This window comes from Moschus berezovskii, chromosome 4, assembly GCF_049115385.1.
Source record: "Moschus berezovskii isolate FMDL1 chromosome 4, NW_MosBer_1.0, whole genome shotgun sequence".
Classification (NCBI taxonomy): Eukaryota; Metazoa; Chordata; class Mammalia; order Artiodactyla; family Moschidae; genus Moschus; species Moschus berezovskii.
The window spans coordinates 35,539,801-35,565,058 of record NC_142463.1 but is presented as its reverse complement, the minus strand read 5'-3'; the positions used below and the strand labels follow the sequence as shown (position 1 = coordinate 35,565,058).

Here is a 25,258-nt window from a genome sequence, read left to right as displayed (position 1 = left end):
TGTACATATGATATTTGCATATCACATAAATACTTAATGTCTGTAACTTAGACTAAGGATTAGAACCTTGGCAAGATCAACCAGAAGACAAGATAAAATACAAAATAATATTTCTTTGAAGGCTATTATTTGGAATTCAAATTGAACAACCAGATAGAAAAGAGGAAAATCCCCTCTGTATAAGAAGTTAACATCTCATAAAATCACTAAAATTATCCATACAAAATGTTTCCAGCATTCAATTAGAAATCATCAGCAATGGTATAAGAGAGGACATGGATTTTCAAATAACTGTAATTAATATGTTTGAGAAAATTAATAAGATGGAGAATTTTCAGCAAATAATTTGAATCTATAAAAAGAATATGTAGAACAAAAAAAATTTTTTTAATAATTAATTTTAAAACTCAATAGATGGGTTTAACAAAAAACTGGGCGTATCTGAAGAGAGAATCAGTGAACTAGAATATGAAATATTCACAGTAGGAAATATTCACATTGAAGTATGAATGAGACAAGATGATGAAATATGCAAAAAGAGAATATAAAACATATACAGGAAATGGTGACAATATCCAACACACATGTAATGAAGTTACAGAATGATAGGAGGAAGAGAGTAGTGCTGAAGCAATACTGAAGAAAATTATGACTGAAAATTGCCAACAGTGATAAAATATCTCAAGCCATAGATCCAAGAAGTGTTGCAAACTCCCATCAAGACAAATACAAAAGAGCTTAGACCCCTCCAGATACAGATGTTCTAAGATCTAAAGTAGTATTTTACAAAAATGAAGTACGATCCGGAGAGACGCCCGGCTCCCGGCGGCGCAGACGCGAGAGACGCCCGGCTCCCGGCGGCGCAGACGCGAGAGACGCCCGGCTCCCGGCGGCGCAGACGCGAGAGACGCCCGGCTCCCGGCGCAACCGACCACGTGCAGAATCGTGGCTGAGAGGAGCTGCCCCGCGCCCAGAGTTAGGGCGGTGGCCGAGAGGAGCTGTACCACGTCCAGGAGGCGGTGGCTGCTTGGGCACCGGAGGGCCGGGAGGAGCTGATCCACATTCAGAGCAGGAGGGGCGGCCTTGAGGAGATACCCCTCGTCCAGGGTAAGCTGCAGCGGCTGCGCCTTGCTGGAGCAACTGGGAAGACATACTCCACGACCAAGTGGAATATAAGAATCCAGTGTTCTGGGGAGGAAGGAACAAGACGGCGAGACCACTTTCTTCCCCACAAATTCATCAGAAGAACATTTGAACGTGGAGTAAAATCCACAAAACAACTTCTGAATACTGGCAGAGGACATCAGGCTCCCAGAAAAGTAGCCCACTGTCTTCTAAAGGAAAGAGAAGAAATCCAGCTCCACCCACCAGAACACTGACACATGCTTCCCTAACCAGGGAACCCGGACAAGTCACCTGTCCAACCCCACACACAGCGAAGAAACTACATAATAAAGAGAACTCCACAAACTGCAAGAAGAGGGAAAGGACACCCCAAGCAAAGCAATATAAGCAAGATGAAGAGGCAGAGAAATACCCAGCAAGTAAAGGAACAAGATAATTGCCCACCAACACAAACAAAAGAAGATGATATAGGGAATCTACCTGATAAAGAATTTTGAATTTTGATGGTGAAAATGATTCAAAATCTTGAAAGTAAAATGGAGTTACAGATAAATAACCTGGATAAAAGGATTGAGAAGATGGAAGAAAGATTTAATAAGGACTTAGAGGAAATAAAAAAGAGTCAATATACAATGAATAATGCAATAGATGAGATCAGAAACACTCTGGAGGGAACAAACACTAGAATAACAGAAGCAGAAGACAGGATAAGCGAACTAGAAGATAGAATTGTAGAAATAAATGAAACAGAGAGGAAAAAAGAAAAACGAATTAAAAGAAATGAGGACAATATTAGAGACCTCTGGGACAATGTTAAACGCTCCAACATTCGAATCATAGGAGTCCCAGAAGAAGAAGACAAAAAGAAAGACCATGAGAGAATACTTGAGGAGATAATAGTTGAAAACTTCCCTAAAATAGGGAAAGAAATAATCACCCAAGTCCAAGAAATCCAGAGAGTCCCCAACAGGATAAACCCAAGGCGAAATACTCCAAGACACATATTAATCAAATTAACAAAGATCAAACACAAAGAACAAATATTAAAAGCAGCAAGGGAAAAGCAGCAAATAACACTCAAGGGGATTCCCATAAGGATAACAGCTGATCTTTCAACAGAGACTCTTCAGGCCAGAAGGGAGTGGCAAGATATACTTAAAGTGATGAAAGAAAATACCCTACAGCCCAGATTACTATACCCAGCAAGGATCTCATTCAAATATGAAGGAGAAATCAAAAGCTTTACAGACAAGCAAAAGCTGAGGGAATTCAGCATCACCAAACCAGCTCTCCAACAAATGCTAAAGGATCTTCTATAGACAGGAATCACAGAAAGAGTGTATAAACTTGAACCCAAAGCAATAAAGAAAATGGCTACGGGATCCTACTTTTCAATAATTACCTTAAATGTAAATGGGTTGAATGCCCCAACCAAAAGACAAAGGCTGGCTGAATGGATACAAAAACAAAACCCCCATATATGTTGTCTACAAGAGACCCACCTCAAAACGAGGGACGCATACAGACTGAAAGTGAAGGGCTGGAAAAAGATAGTCCATGCAAATAGAGACCAAAAGAAAGCAGGAGTAGCAATACTCATATCAGATAAAATAGACTTTAAAACAAAGGCTGTGAAACGAGACAAAGAAGGAAACTACATAATGATCAAAGGATCAATCCAAGAAGAAGATATAACAATTATAAATATTTATGCACCTAACATAGGAGCACCGCAATATGTAAGACAATTACTAACAAGTATGAAAGGGGAAATTAACAATAACACAATAATAGTTGGAGATTTTAACACCCCACTTACATCTATGGATAGATCAACTAAACAGAAAATTAACAAGGAAACACAATCTTTAAATGATATAATAGAAGAGTTAGACCTAATAGATATCTATAGGACATTTCACCCCAAAACAATGAATTTCACCTTTTTCTCAAGCGCACACGGAACCTTTTCCAGGATAGATCACATCCTGGGACATAAATCTAGCCTTGGTAAATTCAAAAAAATTGAAATCATTCCAAGCATCTTTTCTGATCACAATGCAGTAAGATTAGATCTCAATTACAGGAGAATAACTGTTATAAGTGCCAACATATGGAGACTGAACAACACGCTGCTGAATAATGAACTAATCATAGAAGAAATCAAAAGAGACATCAAAATATGCATAGAAATGAATGAAAATGAAAACACAACAACCCAAAACCTCTGGGACACTGTAAAAGCAGTGCTAAGGGGGAAGTTCATAACAATACAGGCATACCTCAAGAAACAAGAAAAAAGTCAACTAAATAACCTAACTCTACATCTAAAGCAACTAGAAAAGGAAGAAATGAAGAACCCCAGGGTCAGTAGAAGGAAAGAAATCATAAAAATTAGGGCAGAGATAAATGCAAAAGAAACAAAAGAGACCATAGCAAAAATCAACAAAGCCAAAAGCTGGTTCTTTGAGAAGGTGAATAAAATTGACAAACCACTAGCCAGACTCATCAAGAAACAAAGGGAGAAGAACCAAATCAATAAAATTAGAAATGAAAATGGAGAGATCACAACTGACAACACAGAAATACAAAGGATTATTAGAGAATACTATCAGCAATTATATGGCAATAAAATGAATAACCTGGAAGAAATGGACAAATTCCTAGAAAAGTACAACTTTCCAAAACTGAACCAGGAAGAAATAGAAAATCTGAACAAACCCATCACAAGCACGGAAATTGAAACTGTAATCAAAAATCTCCCAGCAAATAAAAGCCCAGGTCCAGACGGCTTCACAGCTGAATTCTACCAAAAATTTAGAGAAGAGCTAACACCTATTCTACTCAAACTCTTCCAGAAAATAGCTGAGGAAGGGAAACTTCCAAACTCATTCTATGAGGCCACCATCACCCTAATCCCAAAACCTGGTAAAGACCCCACAAAAAAAGAAAACTATAGGCCAATATCACTGATGAACATAGATGCAAAAATCCTTAACAAAATTCTAGCAATCAGAATCCAACAACACATTAAGAAGATCATACATCATGACCAAGTGGGCTTTATCCCAGGAATGCAAGGATTCTTCAATATACGCAAATCAATCAACGTAATACACCACATTAACAAACTGAAAAATAAAAATCATATGATTATCTCAATAGATGCAGAGAAAGCCTTCGACAAAATTCAACATCCATTTTTGATAAAAACTCTCCAGAAAGTGGGAATTGAAGGGACATACCTCAACATAATAAAAGCTATATATCACAAACCCACAGCAAACATTATCCTCAATGGTGAAAAACTGAAAGCATTTCCCCTAAAGTCAGGAACAAGACAAGGGTGCCCACTCTCACCACTACTATTCAACATAGTTCTGGAAGTTTTGGCCACAGCAATCAGAGCAGAAAAAGACATAAAAGGAATACAAATTGGAAAAGAAGAAGTAAAGCTTTCACTGTTCGCTGATGACATGATCCTCTACACAGAAAACCCTAAAGACTCTACCAGAAAACTACTAGAGCTAATCAATGATTACAGCAAAGTTGCAGGATATAAAATCAACACACAGAAATCCCTTGCATTCCTATACACTAATAATGAGAAACTAGAAAGAGAAATTAAGGAAACTATTCCATTCACTGTTGCAATGAAAACAATTAAATACTTAGGAATATATCTACCTAAGGAAACAAAAGACTTGTACATAGAAAACTATAAAACACTAGTGAAAGTAATCAAAGAGGACATGAATAGATGGAGAAATATACCGTGTTCGTGGATTGGAAGAATAAATATTGTAAAAATGAGTATACTACCCAAAGTAATTTATACATTCAATGCAATCCCTATCAAGCTACCAACAATATTTTTCACAGAACTAGAACAAATAATCTCACAATTTGTATGGAAATACAAAAAACCTCGAATAGCCAAAGCAATCTTGAAGAAGAAGAATGGAACTGGGGGAATTAACCTGCCGGACTTCAGGCTCTATTACAAAGCCACAGTCATCAAGACAGTATGGTACTGGCATAAAGACAGAAATATAGATCAATGGAACAAAATAGAAAGCCCAGAGATAAACCCACGCTCCTATGGACACCTTATCTTCGACAAAGGAGGCAAGAATATAAAATGGAGAAAAGACAGTCTCTTTAACAAGTGGTGCTGGGAAAACTGGTCAGCCACTTGTAAAAGAATGAAACTAGAACACTTCCTAACACCATACACCAAAATAAACTCAAAATGGATTAAAGATCTAAATGTAAGACCAGAAACTATAAAACTCCTAGAGGAGAACGTAGGCAAAACACTCTCCGACATAAATCACAGCAGGATCCTCCAAGACCCACCTTCCAGAATATTGGAAATAAAAGCAAAAATAAACAAATGGGACCTAATTAAAATCAAAAGCTTCTGCACAGCAAAGGAAACTCTAAGCAAGGTGAGAAGACAACCTTCAGAATGGGAGACAATAATAGCAAATGAAGCAACTGATAAAGGATTAATCTCCAAATTATACAAGCAGCTCCTGCAGCTTAATTCCAGAAAACTAAGTGACCCAATCAAAAAATGGGCCAAAGAACTAAACAGACATTTCTCCAAAGAAGACATAAAGATGGCTAATAAACACATGAAAAAATGCTCAACATCCCTCATCATCAGAGAAATGCAAATCAAAACCACAATGAGATACCATTTCACACCAGTCAGAATGGCTGCTATCCAAAAGTCTACATGCAATAAGTGCTGGAGAGGGTGTGGAGAGAAGGGAACCCTCTTACACTGTTGGTGGGAATGCAAACTAGTACAGCCACTATGGAGAACAGTGTGGAGATTCCTCAGAAAACTGGAAATAGAACTGCCATATGATCCAGCGATCGCACTCCTGGGCATACACACCGAGGAAACCAGAATTGAAAGAGACACATGTACTCCAATGTTCATTGCAGCACTGTTTATAATAGCCAGGACATGGAAGCAACCTAGATGTCCATCTGCAGATGAATGGATAAGAAAGCTTTGGTACATATACACAATGGAGTATTTCTCAGCCATCAAAAAGAATGCATTTGAATCAGTTTTAATGAGGTGGATGAAATTGGAGCCAATTATACAGAGTGAAGTAAGCCAGAAAGAAGAACATCAATACCGTATATTAACGCATATATATCGAATTTAGAAAAATGGTAACCTGAACTCTGTATAAGAGACTGCAAAAGAGACATAGGCATATAGAACAGTCTTTGGGACTTTGTGGGAGAGGGTGAAGGTGGAATGATTGGAGAGAATGGAATTGTAGCATGTATATTATCATAAGTGACCAGTCCAGGTTCGACGCATGGATTTTCCTCTGTTCATTTCTTTGCATTTGTGCTTTTTTAATAAAATTCTTTTTTAGATAAAAAAAAAAAAAAAAAAGAAGTACGATCCAACTTTGAATCTCTTCACAATGGAGCCGGTGAAGTGAGACAGAAGAAGAGGGGAAGCAGGAAGCAAGGAACAGGGCTATCGCATGACTGCAGATGGGAGGAAATTAGAAGGGAATGATGGTGGCCTCGGAGGCTCACTGATCCCCCCAACATTTATCAATGGCCCATCACTCAAGATAACATAGAAAAATGGCTGAGTTTAACCTCGCTTTTATTAAGGGTAAAAAAATCCATAGTCATTCCTAGTTATAACTGCTTATATTGAAGGAACAGAAAAGCCAGATTTTTGGTTTATGTAACTGAGAACTCTGGCAGCAGCAAGAGCTATAATGGTTTTATCTAGCCATTCGGCTTCCCTGTGACTCAGCTGGTAAAGAATCTGCCTGCAATATGGGAGACCTGGGTTCAATCCCTGGGTTGGGAAGATCCCCTGGAAAAGGGAAAAGCTACCCACTCCAGTATTCTGGCCTGGAGAATTCCATGGACTAAGTCCATGGTGTTGCAAAGAATCAGACACAACTGAGCGACTTTCACTTAAAGTGTCAGGTCAAGAATATGCTCTCTGGCTCTCTGCTTCCTTTATCTGGTATGGGCATCATCTTAGGGCTCTAAATGTTGGTGTCCAGCTGCACTGGGCACTCCTGTAACAGCAAAATATCTCTGGGAGCTAGGCTTATCATCCCTCCATAGCACTCTCTTTTGCGAGGTCCTGCCAAGGAAAGAATTTTACTACCCAAGAAACTATAGCAGGTTGTTGTTCAGTTGCTTAGTTGTGTCTGACTCTTTGAGAGACCCATGGACTGCAGAACACAAGGCTTCTCTGTCCTTCACTATCTCCCTGAGTTTGTTCAAATTCATGTCCATTGAGTTGGTGACACCATCCAACCATCTCATCTTCTGCGTCCCTCTTCTCCTTTTACCTTCAGTCTTTCCCAGCATCCAGTGAGTCAGCTCTTCACATCAGATGACTAAAGTATTGGAGCTTCAGCTTCAGCATCAGTCCTTCTAATGAATATTCAGGGTTGATTTCCTTTAGGATTGACTAGTTTGATCTTCTTGCAGTCCAAGGGACTCTCAAGAGTCGTCTCCAGTACCACAATTTAAAAGCATCAATTCTTCGACACTCAACCTTCTTTATGGCCAACTCTCATATCCATACATGACTACTGGAAAAACCATAGCTTTGACTAGATGGACCTTTGTCAGCAAAGTGATGCCTTTGCTTTTGAATACACTGTCTAGGTTTGCCATAGCTTTCCTTACAAGGAGCAAGCATCTTTTAATTTCATACATGTGCACGCACACACATACGGGGCTTCCATAGTAGCTCAGTGGTAAAGAATCCACCTGCAATGCAGAAGACATGGGTTTGATCCCTGGGTTGGGAAGATCCCCTCAAGAAAGAAACGGCAACTCACTTCCGTATTCTTGCCTGGGAAATCCCATAAAGAGAGGAGCCTGGCAGGCTACAGTCCATGGAGTCACAAAGAGTCAGACACATCTTAGCAACTGAACCACCACTACAGCTTTTCAGATGCCTTTACACTCTAAGCTATTACAAGGTATTCAATATAGTTCCATGTGTTACACAGCAGGTCCTTACTGTTTATCTACCAATCTCAAATAACCAATTTATTCCTCCCCACCCTTTCTCCTTTGATAACCTTAAATTTATTTTCTATGTCTGTGAGTTTTTATAAGTTTTATAAGTTCTGTTTTATAAAAGTTCATTTGTATCACTTTCTGTTTTATAAATTCATTTGTATCACTTTTTTTAGATTCCACATATATTTGTCTTTCTCTTTTTTACTTACTTCACTTAGTATGATAATCTCTGGGTCTGTTCACATTGCTGCAAATGATATTATTTAATTTTTTAAATCAGTTTTTATCTATGACTTTATTTTAGGTTTACCTGGGAATTTTTTAGAAGTCCCAGACTGGGTTCTTACCCCCTAGAAATTCTGATATAATTGGTCTGGTGTGACACCTGCTGCTGCTGCTGCTGCTAAGTCACTTCAGTCATGTCCAACTCCGTGCGACCCCATAGATGGCAGCCCAGGAGGCTCTGCCATCCCTGGGATTCTCCAGGCAAGAACACTGGAGTGGGTTGCCATTTCCTTCTCCAATGCGTGAAAGTGAAAAGTGAAAGTGAAGTCTCTCAGTCGTGTCCGACTTGTAGCGACCCCATGGACTGCAGCCTACCAGGATCCTCTGTCCATGGGATTTTCTAGGCAAGAGTACTGGAGTGGCTTGCCATTGCCTTCTCCAGGTGTGACACCTAGGCACTGGTAATTTTTAAAGCTCTCCAGGTGGGAGCATTTTAGCGCCAGTGCTGAAGACGACTGATTTCAAGTTATTAGTGGGGGGTGTGGGGAGAAATGGTAGGGCTGGCTGTGTAACTCTCAGAATCCACTGGAAGCCCTGTAAAACCTGGCCCTTGCAATACCTGTAGATCTCTAGAAGCCAGCTTGGCCTGTTTCCTCCAATGCAAATCTTCAAGGCAGACTAGACAGATGGTTATTATTTGTCCTTCCTGCTGTGTTAGAAAGAAAAAGAACCATCCCTACCTTGGATTTCTCAATTTCCACATGTGAAAACCATTACCTTTTAAAATATGCTTATAGGCATTAGGAAGGAGAAAGGAAAGCTTAAAAGAAACCAAGGAGGCGAGCCTGCATTTTCTCCTTATGGGACTTTTAGAAATGCCAACAATGGAGAAACTGGACTGGGACAAACTCTAGGTTCTAGATCTTATATTAAAAAGAATAATGCATGTGAAAAATTCCTGGCACATAATGTAAAGTTCTCTTTCCGGGAGAAACTAGATTGCTTAAGATCACATTATAGTAACACAATGACAAACAATACCACTTTGCATTGGGCATCTTCCCTGTGTTAAGCATTTTTATGTAGGTAATTTTTAATTACCTACACAAATCATAATTTCAAAATGCAATCATCATTCCCTTTTCACAACTGACAAGATTAGGATCTGAAAGCTTGCAGCTGGTAAAGGGAAACATCTGGATTATATTAATAGCATTCATACCTGACACCAAAGTTCATCTATAGCATCTGGGTTAGATATGGAAGGATAGAGAAAAATCCTTCCTCCTATAGGGCCTGAAAAGGAATGGGAGTCACAGAAATATACAATCGGTGGCTTTATTTTCCAAACTTCAAATTAAGGGCACATGATCATCCATTTTACATGCATTGAGTACTTATTCTAATGCTGGGTTCTGGGCCTTCAGAGGTTATGAAATCACATTGCCCTCTCCATCAAGAAACTGTGGGAGAAGATTCATAATGATTTGTAAGTGCAATGTTATGAGTCTAACTAAAGGTTTTTTAATCCAATATGTTTATTTTATAAGCATCCTTACATAGATAGCGTCTGCTGCTGCTGCTGCTAAGTCACTTCAGTCGTGTCCGACTCTGTGTGACCCCATAGATGGAAGCCCACCAGGCTCCCCATCCCTGGGATTCTCCAGGCAAGAACACTGGAGTGGGTTGCCATTTCCTTCTCCAATGTGTGAAAGTGAAGAGTGAAAGTGAAGTCGCTCAGTCGTGTCCGACCCTTAGCGACCCCACGGACTGCAGCCCACCAGGCTCCTCCATCCATGGGATTTTCTAGGCAATAGTACTAGAGTGGCTTGCCATTGCCTTCTCCAATAGATAGCTTCTAGTTAATGTTTATTGAGTACTTGCTATGCTCCAAGTATTTGCTTTACATTTTCTAATCCATTTAATCTTCACATTAACCTATAGATGGCATATCCCCATTTTACAGAAGTGGAAACAGACACAAAGAGGACAAGTTCCTTGCCCTAGATCATGCAGCTAACAGAGAAAAGAGTCAAGCCAGGACTCAAACCCAAGGAATATGGCTTCAGAGCCTCTATTTCCCCACCATTATGTTATACTGTCGATTTCTACCTTTTTTAAAAATTCATTGATTGAATCATTTTATTGAAAATAGCAACAGCCAACTCAGAAACAATATGTATTTGTTAATGGCATATTTGGGGCTTCCCTGGTGGCTCAGCAGTAAGGAATCCACCTGCAATGCAGGAGCCACAGGAGACGTGGGTTTGATCCCTTGGGATTGGGAAGATTGAGGCAACCAACTCCAGTATTCGTAACTGGAGAGCCCCATGGAGGGAGAAGCCTGGTGAGCTATAGTCCATAGAGTTGCAAAGAGTCGGGTACAACTGAAGTGACTAAGCATGCACACAATGGCATATTTGAATTATGCATTAAATATTAAAGCTGAGGCTCCCAGAAATCTGTGCTGTGTAGCTGTCATATGAATTTGTACAGTAAATAAGTTGCCAAGTCTGATGACAGATGTTGAGTGATGAATGAATGATGCCAACAATAAGCCTTAGTGGACTTAAACTGAAGGTCTTTATGTCTTTTTCCTGCTTCCTAAGGAAATTTCTTCTATTCATAAAGGCAGCAGCCAGAGCAAGTAGTACATGAGCCGTAAAATCCCCTGGGGTAGGGATGCCATACTCTTCCCATATAGGACCTCTGAAATAGAAAGGAACAAGAAAGGGGAAGACAAAGGTTTTACCCAATCCTTCAAGTGTGAACTTGAATGCAAAGGGAGATGGAAGTGCTTCATTCTCTAAGAGGCAAGACCACAGGAAAAGGCCCCTTGCCACTCCCCAAACTGGAAAAGCCCTCTTCATTCAGGGAAGTTCAACAGGCTTATATCTCTGTTTATCTGGAACTCTCTGCTCTATGTACATGCCCACCATGGTTTTTTATGTTTGTTTGTTTTTAATTTTCTTTAATTAATATATTTTAATTGGAGGCTAACTGCTTTACAATATTGTGGTGGTTTTTGCCATACATTGACATGAAATCAGCCACGGGTATACATGTGTCCCTCATCCCAAACCCCCCCTCCCTCCTCCCTCCCCATCCCATCCCTCTGGGTTGTCCCAGTGCACCAGCTTTGAATGCCCTGTTTCAAGCATCAAACTTGGACTGGTCATCTGTTTCACATATAGTAATATACATATTTCAATGCTATTCTCTCAAATCATCCCACCCTCGCCTTTTCCCACAGAGTCCAAAAGTCTGTTCTTTATATATGTGTCTCTTTTGCTGTCTTGCACATAAGGTCATTGTTACCATCTTTCTAAATTCCATATAAATGCGTTAATATACTGTGTTGATATTTTTCTTTCTGACTTACTTCACTCTGTATAATAGGCTCCAGTTTCATCCAACTCATTAGATCTGACTCAAATGTGTTCTTTTTAATATTCCATTGTGTATATGTGCCACAGCTTTCTTATCCATTTGTCTGCCGATGGACATCTAGGTTGCTTCCATGTCCTAGCTATTGTAAACAGTGCTGCAATGAATATTGGGGTACACGTGTCTCTTTCAATTCTGGTTTCCTCAGTGTATATGCCCAACGGTGGGTTTGCTGAGTCATATGGCAGTTCTATTTCCAGCTTTTAAGGAATATCCACACTGTTCTCCATAGTGGCTGTACTAGTTTGCATTCCCACCAATAGTGTAAGAGGGTTCCCTTTTCTCCACACCCTCTCCAGCATTTATTGTTTGTAGACATTTTGACGGCAGCCATTCTGATCAGTGTGAGACATACCTCATTGTGGTTTTGATTTGCATTTCTCAAATAATGCATTTGCAAATGCATTTGCATTTCTCAAATTGCATTTCTCTGATAATGAGTGATGTTGAGCATCTTTTCATGTGTTTATTAGCGATCTGTATGTCTCCTTTGGAGAAATGTCTGTTTAGTTCTTTGGCCCATTTTTTGATTGGGTCATTTATTTTTCTGGTATTGAGGTGCATGAGCTGCTTGTAAATTTTGGAGATTAATAATTCATCAGTTGTTTTGTTTGCTATTATTTTCTCCCATTCTGAAGGCTGTCTTTTCACCTTGCTTACAGTTTCCTTCATTGTGCAAAAGGTTTTAAGTTTAATTAGGTTCCATTTGTTTGTTTTCGCTTTTATTTCCATTATTCTGGGAGGTGGGTCATAGAGGATCTTGCTGTGATTTATATCAGAGAGTGTTCTGCCTATGTTTTCCTCTATGAGTTTTACAGTTTCTGGTCTTACATTTAGATATTTGATCCATTTTGAGTTTATTTTTGTGTATGGTGTTAGAAAGTGTTCTAGTTTCATTCTTTTACAGATGGTTGACCAGTTTTCCCAGCACCACTTGTTAAAGAGATTGTCTTTTCTCCATTGTATATTTTTCCCTCCTTTGTCAAAGATAAGGTGTACATAGGTCTGTGGATTCATCTCTGGGCTTTCCATTTTGTCCCACTGATCTGTATTTCTGTCTTTGTGCCAGTACCATACTCTCTGGATGACTGTAGCTTTGTAGTATAGTTTGAAATCAGGCAGGTTGATTCTTCTAGTTCTTTTCTTCTTTCCCAAGATTGCTTTGGCTATTTGAGGTTTTTTGTGTCTCCATAAAAATTGTGAAATTATTTGCTCTAATTCTGTGAAAAATACCGTTGATAGCTTGATAGGGAGTGCATTGAATCTATAGATTGTTTTGGGTAGTATACTCATTTTCACTATATTGATTCTTCCAATCCATGAACATGGTATATTTCTCCATCTATTTGTGTCATCTTTGACTTCTTTCATCAGTGTTTTATAGTTTTCTATATATAGGTCTTTTGTTTCTTTAGGTAAATTTATTCCTAAGCACTTTATTCTTTTTGTTGCAATACCACCATCACTTTTGCCTGGAAACTCCTATTCACCCCCAGGTCCCCAGTTTAAGTGTCACTTCCTCCAAGAAGCCTTCTCTGATCCTCCACCACTCCTACCCCTATCCCAAAAGAAATTTATTTTCACATTTTCTTTTGTTGTGTCTATGGTAGTTTGTAATTAAATAATAATCTTGAGTGATTATTTAGCCCCTTTGTGAGCTTCATCAGGGCATGAATTAGATCCTTCTTATCCACCAGTGTATCCCCATCACCCCATACAATGCCAACCACATAGCAGAGTCTCAGCATTTTCTTTGCCTGGGTGTATATGTGTATATGTTAAAAAGAAGAGACCAAGTTAAAATTATTTTTTCTTTCTTGTCCAGGAAAGAATGGAAAGGAAATTTCTGCTACTCCAGGGCATCCTGAAGTTCCTGAGATATCTCAAGGAAAAGCTGAACAAATGGTATGCAGCCTAGTATAGAACTTGGGGATGGGCTTCACCAATCCTCTGCCTTCTATTCTCTGATGCTGGATTAGGCCTTCCCTTCTGAATTTTTGATTTCCATCCAGTACTTCAATATCAGACTATCTCTGACTTGAGACTCTACTCAAGCAGAGAAGGGAGACAGAAGAACTCCAGGAGTGTGGTTGGTTTCTGTCTGAGCTTGTGTGCTTGCAGAAACTTCTCATCACCCCTCAGTGACCAACTTACCATTGGCCCCCAAACATTGAACCTGTAGCATGTGAATGGGTGTCCTTCCAAAGCCTGTGACCAGTCACCAACCGCCATCAAGATAAAAGGTTGTTGTGAGGCCTATTTTAACATCTTAAACCCAGCTTCCCGAAGCAGGGTGACCTTTTCCCCAAACATCACATTTTAAAATGTAATGGGCTCTTTGATTTAAAAAAAGAAAATCTGGCAAGCAGTTAAAATTCTTTTTAATATTCTCAGCACTTAGCCAGAAGATGCAGACAAAATTGAAAAACAGCCTGAGTTTCTCTGTTGTTGTTGTTTTTTTAAATGCCTGGATTAGAACATAATTCATCTTCAAATGACGGGAGGCCTCTTCATACACTTCACACTTTGAAATATTTTAGAAAATAGTATCCATTTTGGCATGCCTCTGCCATGCAAGAAACAACAGCAAATGCTTTTCTCCTTGAGTGTTAAGTCTGTTGTGTGTAAGATTATAAAAAATATATAGTTTGCTCTTTTTCTTGCCTCGTTTGAAGATTTTACTGCATCTCTGCAATAATCAATTCTTCTCACATTCCTATATAAGCAGCATTTGTTGTCTCACTTTTTAGAAAGGGAAACTGAAGCAGAGGTTTGATAAAGCAGCTTCCTGATTGTCCCAGAGAAAACTGTTCATTTACGCATTCACTTATTCATTCAGTAAACATATCCTGAGAACCTACTGTGTGACAGTCACTAACCAAAACTTGTAGATACATAAATGACTAACTCACAGGCCCAGCCTCCAGATCTCTGGGGGAGGGGAGAGATACTCTAACAGACACTATCCCATAATAAGTGTTGCTGCTGCTAAGTCACTTCAGTCGTGTCCGACTCTGTGTGACCCCATAGACGGAGGCCCACCAGGCTCCCCCGTCCCTGGGATTCTCCAGGCAAGAACACTGGAGGGGGTTGCCATTTCCTTCTCCAATGTGTGAAAGTGAAAAGTGAAAGTGAAGTTGCTCAGTCGTGTCCGACCCTTAGTGATGCCATGGACTGCAGCCTACCAGGCCCCTCCATCCATGGGATTTTCTAGGCAAGAGTACTGGAGTGGCTTGCCATTGCCTTCTCCGGCATAACGTAATAAGTGTTATGATGGATAAAAGGGCTACAAAGAATTGCCCCTCTCCTAGCCTGAGGCTGTCAAGGAAGGCCTCACACAAGGAGTGAAATATGAGTTGGGCCTTGAAGGAAGAGTAAGAGCCTAACGCCTTGAGGCATAGATGGCAAGACGGACTTTTACAGCAGAGGAAACAGCATGTGAAAGGCATAAGAGCATCAGGCAGCTTTATTTTTTTTTCCCCAGTTTTATGTGGCTGGAGAAAAAGATGCATACATCAAAAGAGAAGCAAGAATAAGAACTTAAATGATTTCAAGGGCCAAGAAAGGAACTCGGACTTCGTCCTGACACAGTGGGACCAAAACAATATAGGGTGTGTTACAGAGTCGGACACGACTGGAGAGACTTTGCAGCAGCAGCAGCAGCAGCAGTCAGTTACTTACTTACCTACTAGGTTGAGCCTGTAATTTCAGACCCATACACATTCCCCCATTCCCTGTCTTTAGTGGTCAAAGAGAGTGTGGAAATATCTGAAATATGTAATTATTTACATATTTCAGGACCTCTTTGAATTTTCTAAAATCATACAAATCCTATGCAAATGTGCATTTATCTGAGTAGATTATCTGAAGTTTTCATTGGATTTCTAAAATAGTCCAAAGCTCCAAAAAGTATAAGAATCCCTACAGTATTTACTTTATAAAAACTTTCATCTTCTCTCAAAATTGTTTTTATAAAAGTAGAACTCTTATATATTAATCTCTTAAAATGTACTGGTCACTTGTCATCCATATGGATACAATTTTGTAAAGCATTATATTATTTCAAACAAGATGATTCTCCATATTCCCCAGCATGAATCTACATGGATCTACTGAATTCATGCTTGTTGTTAACTTGGCCTCTTATTGAAATTACTATTCTTTAGAGCAGTGGGATCTCCACAGCTTATATGTGAGAAGTTTGAGACAAGGACGGAGAAATTCAGGTATTTGAAAGTTGGGAGAAGCAAAGATGGAATACAAAGTGGGAAGCCTAATTCTGTGACAAATTAGTTAAGAATATTTGGATTGCAACCAACATAACCAACTCAACCAACTAATTTATTAGATGGATAGAGGAGCATATTTTACATATATCATTATTTACAAAACAAATTGTGTATATAAAATAATTTATAATTATTTAATATATAAACAATCATATATATAATAATATATATATAATTATATCCAACAATAGAAAAATAAAAAATTAAAATCAGAGACTTGAACTTTGAATATCATCACGACTTCTCATATGCTCACTCTTCTCTGACATGTTTCATATCCCTTCTCTCTTTCTTCTCACCTCTCACCCAAAATAGTCTCCGTTTTCCTATCTCTGCCTTAAACTCTCACAAGTGGTCCCAAAATCACTGGATATTGTATTTATTGGCCATTTTGCATTAGATGTCCAGTCCTGCACTATGTGCTTACACACATGATGTTTCTCTCTACAACCATATGGTTCAACAGGAAGGGTAATTCCTGGAAAAGTGGGGTTGGGCAGGTCAAACAATAAATGCCCACTCTCTTTACATGGCAGGTGATAGAATGTCTTTCATGGATCTACCGAAACTCATTTGTCTATTTATTCTAAAAACATCTCTATTCTGTACTGGACATGAGTTTAGGATACAAAGATGAGCCTGACATAATCTCTATACCCTTGATCTAGTTTTCTGTCTACCATTAACTGTACAATCTCAGTAAGTCTGTTCCCCATGCTGGGCCTCAGCTTCCTTTGTTAAATGAACAGGACAGGCAAAACTAGAGGCACCTTGATTCATTACAGTGAACCCACACATCCAAGTCACATCACATTATTGTTTAAATCACTTTTTGTCAAGAATCTCACACTCAAGGATTCAAACGTTTTCCCACCAAGAAATTAAAAGCATTGTCTATGCATCCCAATAGTATAAAACAGAGTAGAACATCATGAAAAAGCTAGTTACAAAACCTCTGTGTAACTAGAAATGCAAGCTGAATAAAAGTCACAATTTCACCCTTCCTTTAGAGAAAAAAGAAAATACGCAACATAGTAGTCTGTGTCCAGTAAGACTTGGCAGATATGGTCCTATAGCACTGAGAACCTGAAATCCATCCTCCAGATTTACAAGACAGACCTACAATAAATATTGCTAGTTGTGTAGCCTTGTCATTAGCCAAGAAGCTGGGGGATCTCTGGGTGGTGAATGCATTACCAGTGAGATGTTTGTGTTGTTTTGTTAGAAAACTCCAGAAAAAGATTTGAAACCAGAAAACCCACCTGCTGAGACTTCAGCCCCCAAAGATTTCCTGAATGCCTTGAAGATCAGGCCAGTTTCACAGCCTTCTGTCAGTCCTGTGATGAAAAACACAGCTGAAGAATGTGAGACATGGATCGACAGGTTCAGGAAGCTAGAAAATGCCCTCTATCTGTGTGATCTGAGTAATACAGGTGAAGTGTGCAGCTTACAGCTCATACACCTTTCTTTTTTTTTTTTTTTTCATTTTACACTGGGATCCACACATTTTTTTTTTATTAATTTTTGTTGGAGTATAGTTGCTTTACAACATTGTATTAGTTTTTGCTGTATAGCAAAGTAAATCAGTTAAACACATACATATATCCATTCTTTGTTAGATTCCTTTCCCATTTAGGTCACCACAGAACACTGAATACAGTTTCCTGCGTTATACAGCAGATTTTCGTTACCTATTTTATATATACTTGTATATTTATGTCAAGGGCTTCCCTGGTGGCTCAGACTGTAAAGAATCTGCCTGCAATGTAGAAAACCTGGGTTCGATCCCTGGGTTAGGAAGACACCCTGGAGAAGGGAATGGCTACCCACTCCAGTATTCTTGCCTGGAGGATTCCACTGAAAGAGAGCCTACAGTTCACGGGGTCACAAAAACAACTGAGCAACTAACACTTTCACACTTTCATGTACGTTAATCCCAATCTCCCAATTTATCCCACCCCTTCTTCTCCCCTTGGTAGTCATAAATTTGTTTTCTATATCTGCAACTCTACTTTTGCTTTGTAAATAAGTTCATCTGTATTATTTTTCTAGATTCCACATATAAGCAATATTATACAGTATTTGTCTTTCACTTTCTGACTTACTTCTGGCTGTATAGAAATCTATAGGTTGATCCATATCACTGCAAATGGCATCATTTCTTTTTATGGTTGAATAATATCCCATTGTATATATGTACTACATTTTCTTTATCCATTCGAGACAACCCTCAGAATGGGAGAAAATACTTGCAAACAAAGCAACTAACAAGGCATTAATCTCCTGAATATACAAACAGCAAATGCAACTCAATATGAAATAAAACAACCCAATCAAAAAATGACTGGAAGATCTAAACAGACATTTCTCCAAAGAAGACATACACATTGACAAAAAAACACATGGAAAGATTCTCAGCATCACTAATTATTAGAGATATGTAAGCCAAAACTACAATGGATGGCCATCATTGTCAAAAAAATCTACAAATAATAAATGCTGGAGACGGTATGGATTAAAAGGAACTCCCAACACAGCTGACGGGAATGCAAACTGGCCATTATGGAGAGCAGTATGGAGGTTCCTTAAAAAACTAAAAGTAGAGCTACCATATGTTCCTACAATCCCTCTGCTAGTCATATACCAAAGAAAACCATAATTTGAAAGGATACCTGCACCCCAGTATTCATTGCAGTACTATTTACAATAGCCAGGACATAGAAGCAATCATATACCTTTCTATTTGTGTTGTAGTCTGTAAGTGGACACCTCCCTTTCTTTCACTTCTTAATAAATATAATTTGTACATAAACCATGTGCCTGGCACTGTGCTGAGCACAACTAGGAAAAAAAAGATGAATCAGACATGAATCCCCTACCAGGTTGCTGACAGTTTCTCTGAGTCTAACCCACAATCCAATCATGTAACTCCCCTAATTGAAATCTTCAGCGTGCCTGCTAACAGGCTGACCTCTAAACTCTTTAACAGGAGTTTGTATTCCCCATTATAATGATTAATTTGCCTTCCTCAAACGTGCCTTGCTTTTGCCTGTGGCTATGCCTTTTCTAAACCTACGCCCTCCACCTGAGCTATCTGCCTCTGTAACTACCCAACCCCCTGCCAGCTCCTCACCTTGTCCACCTGGCTAATTAGTGTCTAAACATCTTTTAGGTTGGAACTCAAGCTCTACTCCTCTGAGACGTTCATGATTTCCCCAGACAGATCTGGGCCAACCTTTATCGGCCTCTCAGTGTTCTTTAACACCCATTATCATACTTCTATATTGTATCTTTCTATTTGGGACTTCCTACTATCCACCCAGTAGACTACATTCCTTTTTTATCCTGGCACATTGCACAGTTCTGTTCGACCTTTTTTTGAAGGAACAAATAAATGAGTGAATGTTCATAAATAACTAAACCCAAAATAGAAGGTAATAAATGCCATTAGAGGGTGGTGCTATGTGGGCATTCAGAGAAAGGAGATTTCCTTCATAGTGAGGTGATCAGGAAAGGTTATATTAGTTTGAAATTGCTCATTAAAGATCAAGTACTGTTTATATACAAAGGAATGAAATGGAGGGCGCTTTCTGGCACGGGTGCGAGTTAGCCAAGCAAAGCATTATGTATGAAGCTCAATACAAGGAATTTGGTTTGAATAGAATAGAAGTGCCATTAAGAAGACTATTAAATGAAAAAGGTGAAACTATAGAATGGGATCAGATCTAGGAAGGTGTTAGATAACAGACCAAGGAATTTGGATTTAATTCAAAGATAGTGAGTAGCATGTTGAGTTTCTAAGCAGGGATTGATATGGTGAAGTTGTATTTCATAAAGGTCCTCAAGGCTATGTGCAGAATGAAGGAGAAATTTAAAGCATAAAAAGAGTAAAGGATGTTATTGCAATGTCTAAGTGAGAGAGAATGAAATTCAGAACTAGGTCAGAGACCCATGGAATGGAAAAGAGGGAGCATATACAAAAACATATGCACTGGAATTGTACTTAATTACATACTGTGTTCATGAAGAGTTAGCATTATACGTGGAGTCTAAAAATATGGAACACGTAGTTCCATACCACCAATGGTGATTGCCAGGAAAAACAGAGAAATGTTGGTCAAAGGGTACAAACTTTCAGCCAGAAGATAAATTTCAAGGATTTAACATACATCATGGTGACTCTCATTAACGATATTGTGTTGTGTACTTGAAAGCTACGGTTAGAGTAGAGCTTTAATGGACTCACCATAACAACAACAAGAGAATGGTAATTATGGCAGGTAAAGGACTGCTAACTAACCTTGTTTTAATAAACATTTTATAATATACATGTGTATCAATCATCACATTGTCCACCTTAAACTTATGCAATGTGATATATTAATATCAATTACATCTCAAAAAGAGTTAATGTGCACATTAGTACTTTCTAGAAGTGATCATATAACAGTACTAATACCTTTTCATTCTCTGTAATGTTTTTGTTTTATCTTGCTTTGAATTCTAGACCACATAAAATATAAATATCCTACAATACCCAAGGACTTCTAATAACTATACCAAAGAGAGGGGGAAATGAAAATTTTAGATGAAAAATTCATCTAGCTGAATTAGAAACTCATTTATTAAACTTCTGTTATAAGCCTGGCACTGTGCTAGAGGCTAGAGCAAGAGGAAAACCAGAAAGCATGAGACATGGTCTCATCAAGGAAATTTTAGGTAAAGGTTTACCTAAAGGCTGGCAATAGTTCAATGCCAATAAAACAAAACTTTTAAAGACAGATTATAGTAAAGAATTATAATTGAAGACAAAAACTAGAGTTAAAGAATTCAAAGAAAAGACAGAAGAGATTTTTTTTTAAAAAGCACACTGTGTAATGTGGGCAGGTACTCAGAGAGGGCTCACTAGAAGAACTTGAGCTGAACTTGGAAGGAGAGGTACAGAAGACTTTGAAACCATCTTCTGCAAAGGTTAGAAGGTGAGAATGAATATGATGGGGAAGAGAGTAAGACAGACAGGACTGAAGCTCATGTTGAACCAGATGGTGAAGCTGATACCAAGTTGTGAATCCTGTGGACTGGGATGAGCGTAATTCTCTACCCAGCATACACCAAGTTTCAACTAGAGGAGATCACCGTGAAAGCTGAAATGGATCATTTAGGGAAGATACCGGAAAAAAGTATCTGAAAAAAGGTTACTGAAATAATCATCAGTCTAGGTATACATATCAAAACTGCAAGAGTGGTAATGGGGTTAAAAACAAAACCAAAACTCAAGCTGAGAGAAAAGATGCTTCTAAAGAAACAAATGCTGAGTTTTGATGATGGATGACAGATCATAAACTTAGTTGCTAAGAGACTCCCCTAAGACTGGGACCTTTCTCATACTTCTGAACTGTTCTGGGGGAAAAAACGCACTTTTGTTGACTTTGGGGCAGATTCTGGCAGATTTAAAATGACTTTCTCATGGCCTTTTCACTATTTATGCCTGTTTTCTCTGTTTCTATGAAATTCATTAGTTCTTCAATAGCCAAGGAATGTGTCAGCCAGATCTGGAAACATCTACAACTATCTTTAATGAGGAAAGAGGATTAACTGAGGTCATCTTCTTGGTTTATTAGCCACAGTATTTAGAAGACCACCACAGCCTTCCTCTAGACACTGAGTAGATCATCCCTACTCTGCCCAATGATGAATCAGTGATCTTTATTATGTGCAAGGAAATATGTAGGGCAGGGTGTTCTTTATCCAGGGTGAAGGCAGAACATCCATCATTAAATTAGCATTTCTGGGAACCTACTCTGTGCTTATTCTTTAATGGGGGTTGTCAAGAAAATATCCTGGAGGAGAAAGAATAAGGAATGACTATGAATAGCTGGTCGTGCTTTCTACAGAAAGATGGGTGGTTGGGATAAATGTCTGAGTGACTGGTGGATTTGGAATTTTCCCAGTGAACTGAAGGCTAAATAGAAAATATTTTAGAGTTCAAAGAGGCAGAGTGCAAAGAAAGCCCTCAAGGATATTCTCTGCATGGGTCTGGACTTTGTATACATGGCATCACTAATTCCTCACATCAACCACTTGCTGAAAGGATTAATGTTCTTATTTAGAGAGAAGAAAGCCAAACTCAAAGTGATAAAATATCAGCCAGTGAGAAGTTGAGGCAAAATTCTAACCCCAGTTCTACTGAACTTCCCACTATATCAGACTCCCATGACCTAGTGGAAACAGCATGAGATTTTGCTTGTTGCTTTGTTAGTTTGTTTCTTTGTGTGTTTTTAACCAGATTCAAGTTCAGACTTCGCGAACTGCTGTCACTTTTATTCACCAAGTCTGTTTCCTCATCTGTAAAATAGTAAAACTGATAAAAATAAAACGTACCTCCCAGATTTGAGAAAGTATCCAGGGAGATTTTAAAGTTCTTTACAAACTGTAAAATGAAGTGGATAGTAAAGAGGTTCTTACTACTTTCATTTTGGTTCTGGTAGGATAGGGACAGGCTTTAACAACACTAAGATGGATTGTAAAGGTTATTTTATACAATTGTTTTGGGCATTCCCTAATGACAGCAAATCAGACAGAAATAAATTTCAGCCAATGGACTTTTGTCTAATACTACAAATCTTCTACTAATGGTAAAGCTTAGAAGATAGAAGAAAAGGCCCCCCAATACCACCATTGGTGATTCTTATACGTATTTCTTAACATTAATTCTAATTTTTAATTAAAATATAAATTATACACAAATAATTTCTTCTAGTTAAAATATATTCCCATGTGTTTTAAATAATGTTGACGATATAACTATTATAACCATCCTATCATAGTATCTACACTAATGAGTACTTTATAGTCCTAACACTGTGATAAGCACTTATTATTTTATTCATTTTCATCCAATTTAATTATTCCTATTTTAGAGTCAAGGAAACTGAGGCTCAAAAAGTTAAAGTATCTTTCTCAGTCAGACATACTCCAAAGCTCAGGACTTATATTTCCAGAGGTAGGGTATGAGGAAATGTCTCGAGGGGTCCAATCTAGACCAGGTCAAGAGCAGCCACCCCATCCAGAAAACTGCAAAGATGCAACTGACCAACTCAAAGAAAGATATTTCTGCAGAGGAAAGGACCAACATTCTAATAGGAGAAAGAGACCACAAATAAACCTGAAAAGAAATAGCAAACTGGACAGGGTGGGATGGGGTGAGATGGGGTAGGATGGTATGGAATAGGATGGGATGGGATGGGGTGAGATGGGGTAGGATGATATGGAATAGGATGGGATGGGATGGGAAGGGACCGGATAGGATCGAATAAAACTGGATGCAATAAATCACATTAGGACCCCAGCTGTCTGTAGTCCACTGTTAGGAACACTCATTAGAACGTAGTTCAGAGGAGAACATTACACTTAACTATCGTTGCACGTTTGAACAAAAACAGAGCTTAAACAGAGATGACAGGTGTCACTAGAGCCCAACACTAACTGATTAGCCATGACTTTCTACAAAATGGCCAGGGGACCACTCCCTCTGGATTCTTTGAGAAAAAAATTCACAATCATTATGACAACCTATGCAAATACAGGAGACTAGAAGAACAATATGCAAGGGATATATCCTTTACCCCTATAAAAGGTATTTAAAAAGCTTGATACCTGTAGTGTAGATGTTCACAATTCATGGGAAATATTTAGAAAATGATCTGAGCCCTGCTTGAAACAATCTCTTTCCCTTCATTCTATAATACAGTGTGATGATTAAATGCAAGGAGTAATCACAACCTTGGGCAAGAGAATTCTCATCTCCATGCCTCAGTTTCCCTCTCTTTGCAAAATGAGTTGTTGTGAGGATTAAGTGAGTCAATATTGGTTAAGTTCTTTGTAGGGATGCCAGAAAATTGCTGAATGCTGTATATGAGTATCAATCAATATTGTTGTTGTTGCACTCTAGTTAATTTTCTGCTTCTCTTATCATCCTGACTGGTTGGGGATCTTCCTAAGGTAACAAACCCCTTCTCAATATCCTCTCTATCCCCAGGCACAGTATCTGACATTTATAAACTCACAAATCAAGGCTTATCAATGAGTTATTGATTTTTGCTGTTATCGTTTCTACACTTACACTCCTCTCTGCAACTATCAAAATCTGCTTACCCTTAGCATGAAAAGCACATCAGCATTGCTACACATAATATGTGGGTACTAGAGTGTATCCTGTGATGATAAGTACCACCATCTCTATTCCACAGATTTAGACTCTAAGCCACAAGAAGTTAGATGATTTACCTGTAATCATACAGCAAGCTGGAGGGAGTTACAGTAAATACATTTCCAGAAATGCATAAAAGTGAGCTATTTAAATCCTGCATGTTTAGGAATGTGTTCGGATATTTCAATAAGATAAACATAAAACCAGAACAATTAGGAATTGTTTGTAGCAGGCACCCCACCATTTTCAAATATTGGTCTTTTAAAGTTTTATGGCTACAAAGAACAAGCTAAAATTGTTTTAGAGTCTACCTATGGATTTTATTGGACCCCATCCCCTCTCCCCCAGATCACTGTCAAATTCCTCTCAGCATCTATGACACATGGTCAGGACTGTAAATATCTTTTTAGGATGTAATTTTTTTTTTAAGCTTAAAGTTTCAAACTATTAGCATTTAATTTTTGCTCAGAAGTCATTCAAATTAATTCATTTTCCTCTTTTGTGTTTTCTCCATTTTCTTTTAAAAACCTCTCACTCACCTGACCTAATCATAGGAGTCCTAGAGAAGGAACAAGCCAGACGCCTCATTCACAACTACAATCTCATTTACAACCTGTCCCTGAGCCCTCGGAAAATTGACCAGGCCTTGCGGAGTTTCTGTGCTGGAGAAAATATGCTCTTGGAGCCAGCACTTCGGTACTTAAAGGAGCTATGATAACAAGCCCATATTGTGAGAACAGATGTTCCCTTTATCTCCCTTTTTACCCAGACACGTGTTTCTCCCCAGCCCGAGTGCAGTGGTGGAGGCACTGTCAGAATTGAGGCCGGCGCAGCTATTGTAGACACTTTGAACTTGGACTTGGTTTCTGGCTAGGATGCTTGCTCATAAGCAGCTCCAAGTGATCTGAGAAAACCAGGT

At 38.7% G+C, this 25,258-nt stretch overlaps 1 protein-coding gene across 1 annotated transcript in view; it reads left to right on the top strand.

The window, feature by feature from the left end:
- Positions 1–25,054, top strand: part of C4H1orf87 (chromosome 4 C1orf87 homolog) — a 96,311-nt gene extending 71,257 nt beyond the window's left edge. The window contains 3 exon segments of the mRNA XM_088834855.1: positions 13,667–13,746; positions 17,356–17,563; positions 24,894–25,054. Coding sequence (XP_088690981.1) covers positions 13,667–13,746; positions 17,356–17,563; positions 24,894–25,054 — 449 coding nt within the window.
- Positions 25,055–25,258: the final 204 nt, after the last annotated feature.